At 39.2% G+C, this 14,944-nt stretch overlaps 1 protein-coding gene across 1 annotated transcript in view; it reads right to left on the bottom strand.

Moving 5' to 3' along the window:
- The window catches only part of LOC142651721 (cadherin-10-like), a 427,614-nt gene that overhangs the window by 116,173 nt on the left and 296,497 nt on the right, over window positions 1-14,944 (bottom strand). The window contains exon 3 of the mRNA XM_075826750.1: window positions 1,127-1,421. Within this exon, the coding sequence (XP_075682865.1) occupies window positions 1,127-1,421 (295 nt within the window). The remainder of the gene's footprint in view (window positions 1-1,126; window positions 1,422-14,944) is intronic.

Genomic DNA, 14,944 nt, shown 5'->3' with positions numbered 1-14,944 from the left:
AACCCAGCATTTGAGGGGTTAGACGGCCAGGAACAGTGTGATCGCTGTTCTTGGGTGTTAGTTCCGGGTGTCAGCTGTAATACACAATGAAAACTTGAGAAACTTTGCAAATAGTCTACATATCTTATAGTTTTGGTTGCATAGCTCTTTTGCAAGCCTATGGGTCACCATGATAACAGACTACAAACAAACCCTGAATAATTTGATCCTACAGTCATACACACTTTCATTTGTTCCCTACTTCTAGCTAAACTGAAAATTGTGGCTTACAAAAGCTATTTTGAACCCAAGTTTTTACTTCTTTCAAATAATTTTCCCTCCCTTCTCTCATTTTAGTGTCACTGACTGTGCTTTATTATCGTGAATCAGATTCCTTCTTTTTCAAACACAGCTGAAGGCCACATAATTCTTGCTGCCATCAAAGATGTGACAAACATTCATCATTTTAACCACCATATGGAACAATTGCTTACTATTAGGTCTCACTCCTGTCATAGATACAAAGATACTTGGGCTCCTTTACTTTCACATGGTACTTATCTATAAGTTGCAAGTCCTGTATGATCATCACCTTCATCTGCAACCTGTTCTAGGCAATTCAGACAAGACCCATATTTTTAAAATTTTCTCTGCTTATTAAGGTTCTCTTTGTTCTCTTCCTCTCCATTTGGTCTCTCTTATGCTTTGTATCTGGTTGACTGCAGCTATTCTTTTGAAGTATGAAATCCTTGTATAGTCTTCAATCCTGTGCTCTTACTTTGCTACACCTATTTCTTTTTGTGCTTGTCTCTTGTGATATTTTGTTTCCATATCTTTGAACAAAAAAACAAAAACCCTATGAAAATGAATGTCAAAAAACCTGATCCTTAACAATAGATTGTAAACTATTAGTCTTTAAATATAACAGTGAATGCTGAATGACTGTAATCTTTCGGTAAAGAAGTATGTAAGTACCTACGTAAACTTATTTTTGCCTATTATTCTTGCAAAAATATAAAATTTATGTCTTTTTCCAAACCTTGGTTATATCATTTATTTGAATTTTTAAGCAAAACTTTTGTCTTTTAAGAATACAAGCAACCACGAATATGCAGAATGCAAGCTGAGAGACAAATATGTTTCTTACCAAGATCAGACATTTCAGGGACACTGGCAGTATAAATGTGCTCTAGAAAAGTGGGCTCATTATCATTAATGTCATGTATCTTTATGACAAACTCAGACTCTGGTTCCACAGGTCTCCTCGTCTTTCTATTTATTGCTTGGGCACGCAAGGTGTAAAAGGCTTTTTCTTCTCTGTCAATTCGTCGTGTGGCATGAATGTCACCTGTTCTCTCATCAATGACAAAAAGTGTTCCAGCCCCATCTCCTGAGAGGATATATTTCAGACTGTCATCTCCTTTATCTTGATCTGAATGGAGCTATATAAAAAAAAAAAAAAAAGATAAGATAAATACTTGCGTATATGTGTAAGGACACTTGCTATAACATACATTTATTCGTTAACTATTTTTCATAGTTATTACCATAATATACTAGGTGTTAGAATCTATTCACCAGGTATCCGATTTGGAGTAAACTAAAGTAATTCACATATTGAAGAATCAAAGGAAACATGACATTTTAAAGATTCTCTCATCTTGCTATACTATTTACATAATTATTTTACTGTAAAATGTCACATTATAGTTTCTGTGTAACACTGATTAAATAACATGATTTGAGAAAACTACTAAATATTTGGCATTCATAGGATATTGTACCTGCAGACAAAATTAATCCCTGCTAAGTATATATTTTTTGTACAACAGGGTTATAACAATGTCTAAATCAGTCGGTCTATAAACGTATCACAACTAGTAAAAAGAAAAATTAAAATGTCTAAATCAGTTGGTCTATAAACGTATCACAACTAGTAAAAAGAAAAATGTAAATATTCAAAAACATAATGCCCATATTATAAATAATTAAAGCAGTGTATCTTGAAAACTTCACTGGTATTCATAAGCACAGACAATAAAAAAGAACTGTAAACGAGTTTTTCTGTTTAGTTACGCAATAAAAGAAAATTTACTTTGCTATTAAATCCCTATCCATTTTGTCAGTAGTCCAATTCTCTGTATGCAGCCAGAAATGTCAACAATGGATGCTTTCATTCCGATTGCCATGGCTATGTCCAGTGTCATGCATAATATAGGGCTCATGGGCTCATCTGACATTTCTATTGTTTCTACTAAAATCGATATTAGACATATTCATTTAAAATTAAAGAGGCTCTGTTCATAATATTCAGAGATTCTTTATTGACTGGTATAGTGGCAATAGTGCAGGGCAATTGTGGTGCCAATTTTCAAAAAGGGTTTTAGGTCTTCCCTGGGTAATTGTAGACCAGTAAGCTTAAAAAGGCTTTGTCACCAGTTTGATACGTCTCTATCTTCTACCTAATCTAATAAAGCTTTGATGTAGATAACTACTGGTTTTTTTTTGTTTGTTTGTTTTTGAAAAAAACTTTAGTATTAACAAAGTTCTGATAATTTTTAGATTCATGCAAATTTTTCTAAATGCCCAACTGTTGTGACTTCACGTATTCCTGCAGTTCCTTCACCGGAGCGACGGGAGAATGACCAGACAACGCATCCAGCAGTGCCAGGACTGCTGTTGATGAGGATAATCGTCCTGGCATGTCTGGAGACGATGTCTGGTCATTCTCCCATCGCTCTGGTGAAGGAACTGCAGGAGTAAGTGACGTCACAGTGTGATCTCGTGGGATCACGCTGTGCTTTGAATAAAGCTGGGCATGAATGAAGGGAAGTGTAAGACACTGATTGGTCAGCGTCATACGCTGTTCTTTACAATACCCACTTGGGCATATAGAAAAATTAGCATAAATGTAAAAATGATCAGAACTTTGTCACTAATAAACGTTTTAAAAAAACAAAATAACACAGTAGTTACCTACATCAAAGCGTTTATTAGATTTGGTAGGAGATAGGGAAGTATGAAACTGGGGACAGAGCCTCTTTAAGCAATACATTTCTGACATTTAGCAAGCATGATCATATTTTTTCACCTTTAGAATAACATAAATAAAAGAAACACAACAACAATAATAGATAGATATATATGCCAACCAAAATCTATTTACAGTATTTGTGGTATTGTGATTATAAATCATTTCTAGCTGCGCTAGTGTGCATATTTGGTTATACTACTCTACCAGGACACAAATGCTGTAGTATCAGCTGAAGTATGTTCCTTACAAAAAAGTATAAATTACTATAGTTTGAAATAATGAAAATGAACAATAAATTTTTTACACAATGCCCATAAAGAGTTAATCTAGTGACCTTTAAAAGCTGTATAATCAATTCAATTTACCTCCTGAATTAGAGGGTTAGAAAAGACTTGTTGGTCAGCAGCTCTCTGCAAATCCTCATTACTGGGGGGCACAAATGGTCGACTTTGTCCAGTTCGGACAATTATTTTTTTCTAAATTTCACGCAAAGCAAAGGATCGGTCATGATGGCCAAAGGCAGGCTGCTGTCTGCCAAAAAAGTAATTTGTCACATTGGATTTTTTCATCTGGTCGTCAGCTGAAACTATGCATGCATGGAATGATCAAAAAATGATTTACTCTTCTCACCACAGTCTTTGGTTGCTTGTACACCCTGTGGGTCAGAAGCAATACTAGCGACATGACCTTTCAGGTGCTCTCTTGATGACAACTTAGCTGACATTGCATCCTGAATGACTCTCCTTGCATTGAGCCTCATCATTATCCTCATTGTATCCCTCCAACTTCAACTCTACAGCTATTAATCTCATTCACTGCAACAGTTTTTGAATAAAAGGCTGAGTGAACTCATATTTCCCTCTCATTTTGAACACCATGATGCAAATGTTTAATTTATTTGCTCTGCTTGTGAAATAGTAAAATGGGAATTCTACATTCACAAAGTACCAAAATTATGCTAATTGTATATCAGTATATCAGTACAATGTGTCATACATAAAAAACGTGAGATGCTGAGAAATGAAATTTATATTTTTCAGGTGTTATAGGAGTGGAAACAACTGAGCCAAGCGCTCATGTTTATTCAATAGGGTAGAGACAAGCTGCTGCTAGCCACTTTAGGCCACGTTCACACGTGGCAGAATATTTCTGCTGTAAATGTTGGTGCAGATTCGAGGCAATTATGCAACGAATCTGCACCAACATTTGCATATTTGACAGGTAATTCAGACGTTGCCGAAAACACAGCCGACTTGCCACAGATTTCAGTTTTTGCATTGCAAAGGCTGAAATCCGCAGTAAAATTCCGCTGCTTCTCTGCAATATAATGAGCATGCTGCGGAGGGAAAATTCTGCACCGCAGCCTGATTTCCGCACAGTTATTTTCTGCATGGTCTGAAGCAAGTTTCCTAAAAATGTGCAGAAACAAATGTAAAAAACGGCTGCTGCAGAATTCCACTGCGGACTGTCATTCTGTTTCAGAATTTGCCCCACTATCCTTGGTCACTGAAGTTCAGTTTGAAATGTATGATTTACTAACATTTATTAATAATATCTCTCTCTCTCTCTCTCTGTGTATATATATATATATAAAGTACCAAAGGATCCTCTGGTTGACTCAGGTTCTGACACAATAAGGGCATGACCAGACGTGGCGGAATTGCTCTGGAATTCTGCTGCGGACAGTCCGCTGCGGAAATCCGCAGCGTACACGTTTCTCCATTACTTTCCACAGATTTTTAGTGAGGTTCGTTTACACTTTGCGGAAAACTCCGCTGCGGACCAGAGGCTGCGGTGCGGAATTTGGTGTCCGCAGCATACACTGGCTGTTGTGGACGTGTAGCGGACTTGTTGCGGACTCATTGCGGAATTTCTCCATTGACTTCAATGGAGAGTCAAAATTCCGCAATGAAGTCCGCAGATGTTATGTATGCTGCGTAGCGTATTTGTTTTACGAACATGAGATTTCTTCATTCTGGCTGGACCTATGTATTTCTAGGTCTACAGCCAGACTGAGGCCCCATGCACACTAACGTAGAAACGCTCGTAATCACGGGCCGTTATTACGGCACGGGCAGGCCCATAGAAGTCAATGGGGCTCCCATAATTACGGGTGACTACGTGTGTGCACCCGTAATTACGGGAGCGTTGCTAGGCGACGTCAGTAAATAGTCACTGTCCAGGGTGCTGAAAGAGTTAAACGATCGGCAGTAACTGTTTCAGCACCCTGGACAGTGACTTCCGATCACAATACACATCAACCTGTTAAAAAAATAGAAGTTCATACTTACCGAGGACTCCCTGCTTCTTCCTCCAGTCCGGCCTCCCGGGATGACGTTTCAGCCCAAGTGACGGCTGCAGCCAATCACATGCTGCAGCGGTCACATGGACTGCCGCGTCATCCAGGGAGGTCGGGCTGGATGTCGAAAGAGGGACGCGTCACCAAGACAACGGCCCGGTAAGTATGAAATTCTTTTACTTTTACTAGTGAAAGGGCTGTCCCTTCTCTCTATCCTGCACTGATAGAGAGAGGGGAAGTAAATTCACCTCAATACGCAACGGCTAGTCCGCATCAATTTAATGCCCATTTTAGGCAGAGCCGCAACAGAATCTGCAACGCAGATTATGTGCGGCGTTGATGCGGACAGTGGCGGAAGAAATACGCCACGTCTGTTCATGACCTTAAGGAAATAAAAGGTCCAGCGAAAGATAACCCCATTTAGAGCTAATTAAGGCCTTATTCATATGGGCGTGTCCGATTTCTTTCCGGAAAAAATCGGCTGTTTTTCATTCATATTACTGTCCGTGCTAAATCAGCGTAGGAACACACACAGCATATTCAGTGCGGATACACCGCAGGGAATGCTGTCCGGAAAATTGCACCACATTGTACATGCTTACACCCTCCATCTTGAGATTGGCTGCAGCGGTCACATGGACTGCAACGTAATCCAGACTGGAGAAGAAGCAGGGAACTCTGGGTAAGTATATCTTTATTATTTGTTTTCTTACTTGCGATTTTTGGAGTGTAATCGCTGTGATTCTGTTGCAAATATAGCAACGCACACTGCTTTGTTGTGGGTTTAAGCACCCCATTGAATTCTATGGGAAAACCCGAAACGGAAGAGCTGTAAATAATCAGCATTTATGGACATGCTGCGGTTGAAGAAACTTCACCGCAAGTCAATTTATTTGCGTTTTTTTTCGGCTGCATTTTCCCGCAGTGTGGGGACGAGATTTGATGAAATCTCACCAACACTGCTGCTACTGTAAAACGCTGCGGATTCTCCACAATGAATTCGTAGCTGAAAATCCGCTGTGTGTGGTTTTCGTGTGCCATCTGTTTTCTCATCTGTGTTCCTCCTCTGCAAGCACTTTTTTTTCTCTCAGCATCTCTTTAGCAACTTCAATGGGTATGTCTGATTCCCAAAAACGGACTAGAATAGGACACGCGGTGAGTTTCCCGCAACGGACATACACTGCCGTTCAAAAGTTTAGGGTCACTTAGAAATGTCATTATTTTTGAAAGAAAAGCACAGTTTTTTTCAATGAAGATAACATTAAATTAATCAAAAATACACTCTATACATTGTTAATGTGCTAAATGACTATTCTAGCTGCAAACGTCTGTTTTTTAATGCAATATCTACATAGGTGTATAGAGGCCCATTTCCAGCAACCATCACTCCAGAATTCTAATGGTACATTGTGTTTGCTAACTGTGTTAGAAGGCTAATGGATGATTAGAAAACACTTGAAAACCCTTGTGCAATTATGTTAGCACCACTGTAAACAGTTTTGCTGTTTAGAGGAGCTATAAAACTGACCTTCTTTGAGCTAGTTGAGAATCTGGAGCATTACATTTGTGGGTTCGATTAAACTCTCAAAATGGCTAGAAAAAGAGAGCTTTCATGTGAAACTCGACAGTCTATTCTTGTTCTTAGAAATGAAGGCTATTCCATGCGAGAAATTGCCAAGAAACTGAAGATTTCCTACAACGGTGTGTACTACTCCCTTCAGAGGACAGCACACACAGGCTCTCACCAGAGTAGAAAGAGAAGTGGGGGCCCCGCTGCACAACTGAGCAACAAGACAAGTACATTAGAGTCTGTAGTTTGAGAAATAGACGCCTCACAGGTCCTCAACTGGCAGCTTCATTAAATAGTACCCACAAAACGCCAGTGTCAACGTCTACAGTGAAGAGGCGACTCCGGGATGCTGGCCTTCAGGGCACAGTGGCAAAGAAAAAGCCATATCTGAGACTGACTAATAAATGGAAAAGATTAATATGTGCAAAAGCACACAGACATTGGACAGAGGAAGATTGGAAAAATGTGTTATGGTCAGACAAATCGAAGTTTGAGGTGTTTGGATCACACAAAAGAACATTTGTGAGACGCAGAACAACTGAAAAGATGCTGGAAGAGTGCCTGATGCCATCTGTCAAGCATGGTGGAGGTAATGTGATGGTCTGGGGTTGCTTTGGTGCTGGTAAAGTGGGAGATTTGTACAAGGTAAAAGGGATTTTGAATAAGGAAGGTTATCACTCCATTTTGCAACGCCATGCCATACCCTGTGGACAGCGCTTGATTGGAGCCAATTTCATCCTACAACAGGACAATGACCCAAAGCACACCTCCAAATTATGCAAGAATTATTTAGTGAAGAAGCAGGCAGCTGGTATTCTATCTGCAATGGAGTGGCCAGCGCAGTCACCAGATCTCAACCCCATAGAGCTGTTGTGGGAGCAGCTTGACCGTATGGTACGCAAGAAGTGCCCATCAAGCCAATCCAACTTGTGGGAGGGCCTTCTGGAAGCATGGGGTGAAATTTCTCCTGATTACCTCAGCAAATTAACAGCTAGAATGCCAAAGGTCTGCAATGCTGTAATTGCTGCAAATGGAGCATTCTTTGACGAAAGCAAAGTTTGAAGGAGAAAATTATTATTCAAACAAAAATCATTATTTCTAACCTTGTCAATGTCTTGACTATATTTTCTAGTCATTTTGCAACTCATTTGATAAATATACAGTAAGTGTGAGTTTTCATGGAAAACACAAAATTGTCTGGGTGACCCCAATCATTTGATCGGTAGTGTATGCTCCGTTAAAAAATGTGTGTGTGTGTTTGTGTGTGTGTGTGTGTGTGTGTGTGTGTGTGTGTGTGTGAACAGCCCCATTGAATTGCATTGGTCAGTGTTCTATCAGTTATCTAAATGAACACCACACGCACATGAAATACGTTCATGTGAATAAGACCTCAGGTCTATTTCTTATGGTCTGACGCACAAAGTACCTATTTGACCTCATACCTAAATCATGCAGTGTTTATTAAGCCTTTATACTATTCAAAGTGAAAAAAATTCACCAATTATGTGCGTGGCAGATTCACCAATTATGTGCGTGGCAAGGTGGTATGCTGTACTTTGCTAGCTTCAAGTTTTGTTTACAGTAATAATATTAGACATATTGACTTCAATTTTATCTAAAAAAAAATATTATTGAGATTTTTTTTCATAAAAGTAACTTTGAAATGACTTTAACAGATTTAATATTTTATTACAAAATATAGCAAAGAATAACATTTTGTTTTTATTGCCCACCAAATAGTTGATAGAATAAGCATATACAATCATTACAGAATGACATTTTTATAAACGTTGCTAAAATATATTCGTTAAAATCATGGGTATACTTTGTGACATATACATTCCATTCTTATTTTGCCTAGCATAACTTTGTTTTCCACAGATCACAGACTGTTCCTAGGTTTTATGTGGTTTAGCCTTTTTTTTACAGGAATTACAGGAGATCAGTAATTAAAACAAGTAAATTACAAAGTAACAGACTTCTCATTAGAAGATGACCTAAATACATTAATGAACTTTAAGGTAAATACAAGCTAATTAACACAAACTATTTTATACATTATCCCAACGTGTATAGGCAGAGAGGCAACTGCTACATAACCGGCTTTCTCACCCACTTTTACCTTTTTCTTAGCCTTGCAGGTTAGAACTAAATTGTTGTAAAATTAGGCAATCCTTCAGGGCCATCAAGCTTGGGTGACCCACAGATTCCTCTCCTTCCAGACAACTGGGTCCAACAGACCTTCATTTCAAATTGTTAGCGGTAACAGGGCTTCCATGTGCTACTATACCATGCTCCATAAGGTGCTGTATGTACAGAGCTCTTCTCCCAAAAGCAACGCTACCAGAGAAGAAAAGCTCTGTGCGTATGGCATCCAATGGAGCATGCCACTATTTTCCTTCTGTCATATTCTTATGGATACCGATTAAAAAAAAAAAACACTGTCTTCCATACAGAGGCACCTTAATGCCCTATACACCTCTATGGCAGTCATATTAAGGCCCCGTACAAAACAGAGCCATTATATGGCAGCCTGCAAGAGATATCATATTTAATTATTGGAGACACACTAATCACTTTGTTAGTATGGCTAAAACTTAATTTTGTTTAGGAAACCAACGAAGTCTATTGTTACTTTAAAGGCTATTTCATGTGTTTGATTGCCAAAATACTGAAGATTTCTATAAAAAGTTGTCCACTACTTTCTTTTGAGAAGAGGGAAAATTACATTTAACTAGGATAAAAAAAATAGTGGTGGGTCCAGGTGCAGAACTGCACAAGAGGATAAGAATATTACTGTCTTCAGTTTGAGGAACAAGCATGCCTTGGATGCTTTCTTAACCCCTTCAGGGCACAACCTGTTTTGGCCTTGTGGATACAACCGATTTTTTCAAAACTGACATGGGTTACTTTATGTGGTAAAAACTTTGTAATGCTTTGTCATATAGCCCAGATTTTTTCATTTTCACGATAGATAAAGGAGAAAAAGCACCACAATATTTGTAAAACAAACACTTCAGAGCACGGCAAGACCCCATGTGTGGTAATAAACTGCTGTTTGGACACGCGACAGTGAAACAGTGAAAACACCCCAAAAGTGATCCCATTTGTGAAACTACACCTCTAAAGGAATCAATTTAGGGGTATAGTGTGCTTTTAGACCCCACAGGTCTTTTACAGAATATATTAGAATTAGGCCATGAAAATTAATATCAAAATTTCTTCCACTAATATGTTGAATTTTTTAATTTTCACAAGGGATAAAGGAGACAAAGCACCCCAACATTTGTAAAGCAATTTCTCCCGACAATACCCCACATGTGGTCATAAACTGCTGTTTGGACACACGGCAGGACACAGAAACGCAGTTATTTGGCATGCATATTTTGCTGGATTGTTTTAGGGGCGCCATGTCACATTTGCAATACCCCTGAGGTAGCAGAGTACAGTGAAAACCCCGAAAAAGTTACCCCATTTTGGAAACTACACCCCTCAGAGCATGTATTATTTGCCAGGACATATGACAGGGCTCAGAAGTGAGGAGCAACATGCACATTTGAGGCCTATTTTGATGATTATCACAGTATTGGCCACAATTGCAGGGCTCGGAGGTCAAATAGTAAAACAGACCCCCAAGTAGTGACCACTATTTTGGAAAATATACCCCTTAATGCATTTTTAGGGGTGTAGTGAGCATTTTGATCCCCACAGGTGTTTTTTCATTTTTTGACCACTTGTTATTACATTTTTTGGCAAGCAAGGTGACCAAAAAACAGCAGTTCTGACAATATTTTTTTATTCTTTTTTTACAGTGTTCGCCGTGGGCTATAAATGACAATTTTACTTTATTCTGCGGGTCGATACGATTACGGCGATACCATATGTATATAGTTTTGTTATGTTTTGCAGCGTTTGCACAATAAAATCTCTTTTAAAAAAAATATATATATATCTTTTTTGTGTCACCATATTCTGAGAGTCATAACTTTTTATATTTTTTCAGTCAAAAACGATGTGTATGGGTATTTTGTGGGATGGGTTGTACTTTTTATTTGTACTTTTTTGGGGTACATGCAAATTTTTTATCACTTTTTATTCTATAATATGGAAGGGGTGGTGACCAAAAAACAGCGATTCTGACACTATTTTTTTTTTTGTGGTGTTCACCGGGCGAGAAAAATAACACTATAGTTTTATCGTTTGGGTCTTTTTTGAACGCAGTGATACCAAATATGTGTACAGTTTCTTTGCGTTTTAATTTTTTTCCTATAACAAAATTATTATTATAGGAAAAAAGTCAGTTTTTGTTTTTTTTTAACTTATAACTTTTATTTTTACACTTTTATACAACATTTTTATACATTTTTACTTTTTTTGTCCCACAAGGGGACTTGAAACCTGCGACACTGCGTAGGTAGTGTAATGTATTATAACTGTCAGTGTGATGCTGACAGTGACACTGATAGAAAGCATATGAGGACCAGCTGGAGGCTACTCCTCATAAGCTTCAACACATGGCAGACTCGGAGGCCATTGACAGGCCTTCGGTTGCCATGCCAATCATCGTCGCCCCCCGCGATCGCATAGTGGGGTGCCGATCTGCTACAAACTACTTAAATGTGGCGATCACTATCTATTGCCGCATTTGTTAATTGTCAAATTTGTCGGCGTTTCACCACTGGCCGGCAACAGGGGAGTGTCAGCTGTCAGGGACAGTCAGGGACAGCTGACCTCTCGGTTCCCGGACACTGTGCTTACCGGGAACAGTTCAATAAGGGCATGACCACACGTGGCGGATTTCCTCCGCAACTGTCCGAATCAATGCCGCACAGAATCTGCGTTGCAGATTCTGCTGCGGATCTGCAGAAAATGTGCAGTAAATTGATGCGGACTAGCTGCTGCGGACTGCGGTAAAAGTACTTCCCTTCTCCCTATCAGTGCAGGATAGAGAGAAGGGACAGCACTTTCCCTTGTGAAAGTCAAAGAAATTCATACTTACCGCCCGTTGTCTTGGTGACGCGTCCCTCCTTCGGCATCCAGCCCGATCTCCCTGGATGACGCGGCAGTCCATGTGACCGCTGCAGCCTGTTATTAGCCTGTGATTGGCTGCAGCCGTCACTTAGACTGAAACGTCATCCTGGGAGGCCGGACTGGAGACAGAAGCAGGGAGTTCTCGGTAAGTATGAACTTCATTTTTTTTTACAGATACATGTATATTGGGATCGGTAGTCACTGTCCCGGGTGCAGAAACAGTTACTGCCGATCGCTTAACTCTTTCAGCACCCTGGACAGTGACTATTTACAGACGTCTCCTAGCAACGCTCCCGTCATTACGGGAGCCCCATTGACTTCCTCAGTCTGGCTGTAGACCTAGAAATACATAGGTCCAGCCAGAATGAAGAAATGTCAAGTTAAAAAAGCAAGACGGATCCGCAGCACACATAACATGTGCATGACAGCTGCGGACTTCATTGCGGAATTTAGAATCTCCATTGAAGTCAATGGAGAAATTCCGCCATGAGTCCGCCACTGCTCCGCAACAGACAGAGCATGCTGCGGACACCAAATTCCGCTCCGCAGCCTATGCTCCGCAGCGGAATTTTACGCCTCGTCTAAACGAACACTGCTAAATTAAAGTGTAAGTCAATGGACAAACGGCTCCGCTGCGGATTAACGCTGCGGAGTGTCCGCAGCGGAATTTAAGTGAAATTCCGCCACGTGTGAACCCAGCCTAACTGTACGTCCTGGTGCGGGATGTAACGCCTCGCCACGAAGAACAGTTATGTCGTGGTGCGGGAAGAGGTTAAAGGTATTGTTTGAGAGTAAAAAGAAAATAAAAAGCTAGCAGCAAAGGTTATATAATAAAAAAATAGTACATTGGTAATGCCAGTAACTATAACATGTGACTGCTGATTAGCTGTAGCAGTCACAAATGACTACGGTTTCAGGATAAACTTTAGTTTCTCAGAAATCATGAACCATATTATAGTTCCGTATAGATCTGTAATATAGTGCCCATAGTCTTGAGGGCGCCCATACTGTACATCAGCGTACCTCCAACTTCATATGAAGGTTTTTTTTCTCACTGATTCACATGAGTCACATGAAAATATTGTAGCATGCTTTAGTGTATTCTATCATAGGCATCTCACTCGCCAACCAGAACCCTACTCTGCACTAATGAGGAACAACAATCTGAAACATTGCTGTCTACAGAGGGGATTCTCCAGTTTGGCTATTAAAACAGGATTTCACAATATTCTGTCACAAGATGTCTCTTCTATATGTGTCTGTGTGGTCAACCAGTAGTTATGTTGTAAATTGCAGCCTGTCAATGGTTTTGCTAAAATGTTGCAATTTCGTATTGAATTTGTTTCACGAGAAATTGGAGTCCTTAATTAAATTCAAGCAAATGTAAGGGGGGACACATCTGTAGGTGGCACTAGATAGAAAACATTTATTCCTTCTAGAGGAGAGCTATTTTGTATGGTGTATTATGGACCTATTCTCCCCTAGTATTATCGCTTTAATGGGAGACTGTAGAAATAACAGAGTCAAAGGGACACTGTGTGCCACTGTTTAGGGCTTTGCCATGTGCATGATCCCTAATGAAGGTAAATGCTATACTTAAACAATAAAACATATTGATTCTTCACCTATACGGCATATAGTTCCTTAAAAACAACACTGCCCTTGAACAAGTGTTCACTCTGAAGGATTTGCATTACAAGTCAGTACGAGGTGCAAATGTTTTTTTCTAGCTGTAGGACACGATTTTCACAAATCATCAGTCTAGCAATGTTTAAATATCTGCTTTTTCTGACTGAACTGTATTAGGACTTTGAGAAATACGTGTATATACTGTATATAAAATAGTGTTTGCTTCATGGGTTTACTGTAAAATTGCCTTCTCCTTCAAAAACTTTTTTCAAAACTTTTGATGCCATTTATAGTTACTATTTAACTAATCATACAAATATAATAATTACTGCTATACAAGAGGAGCTCAGTGTGGGGATTAAGGGGATGTGTAAGATAAATAATAAGAATCCTGTAAGCCCCTGTGTTTTTAATGGTATCCCACACACTGTGATGATATTGTATGCAACCTAGTTATCTACTGATCCTCAGTGCTAGCTATTTTCTTCTGTAATCATGCAGCTACACTTTAATGGTTTCCTGCAGTGTTCTTTAATAGACTTCTTGATAAGAGCTATTGTATAGTGTGGACAGAAGATATGTCTCTTCAAAGATAAATGTGTTAAATATATTTTCCTCAGACTAGCATTTGAAAGTTACCATATACAGTATATTTATATAGACCATTGATATTTTCATTTGTTTTATAAATACTCATTTACATTTTATGTATTACTTTATGTATCAATGAATAGTAAAAAATATCTGGAGACTGAAAGATTATATATAAAAAAAAGTCTAGCTAAAAAAGCCATGTTTGTACAAATTCTAAGCTTAGATTTGCAGAGAAGTCTTCTGGTGCTAACATAGTCCTATGTTTTCTTTCTTTTACATTCTGTTATACTTCTTACCACCTATTATTCTTGTAACAGGATAGAGGATGTAACTAATTGTAGCAGTTATGGACTTGTCATTCTGTTATGCAGTCACACAACCTTTATAAAAATGTATAGCGACTGTTGTTGTCTCCTCCTACCTTTCCTCTCTCTGTGGCTCCTCCAGCGGTTGAATGTTTTTCATACATCATTACTTAAAGAGGACCTGTCATGTTTTGTTCTTTTAAACCACAAACCAACCCTTATTCCTGATGTCCTCTCGATTCCAGCGCTGTAATTTTTTTTGTAGCCTCCCGTTGTCCCGCTATGACCTCTGCTTCACTTGGCTCCTAATATGCTAATTTTAAGTAGGCTTTGCCTCCTGCATCACTGTGATGCTGTCCAATCAGTGCAGTTCTCCTGCATCACTGTGAGTCTGTCCGCTCTGATTGGACAGTGTCACAGTGATGCAGGAGGCAACACCTACTGAGGAAAGAAGAGGTCTCCTCTTCTTCACCTTTATTCAAAATTAGCATATTCGGTTCACA

Source organism: Rhinoderma darwinii, chromosome 5 (genome assembly GCF_050947455.1).
Source record: "Rhinoderma darwinii isolate aRhiDar2 chromosome 5, aRhiDar2.hap1, whole genome shotgun sequence".
Taxonomy (NCBI): Eukaryota; Metazoa; Chordata; class Amphibia; order Anura; family Rhinodermatidae; genus Rhinoderma; species Rhinoderma darwinii.
This window is presented reverse-complemented; position numbering and strand designations above follow the sequence as displayed.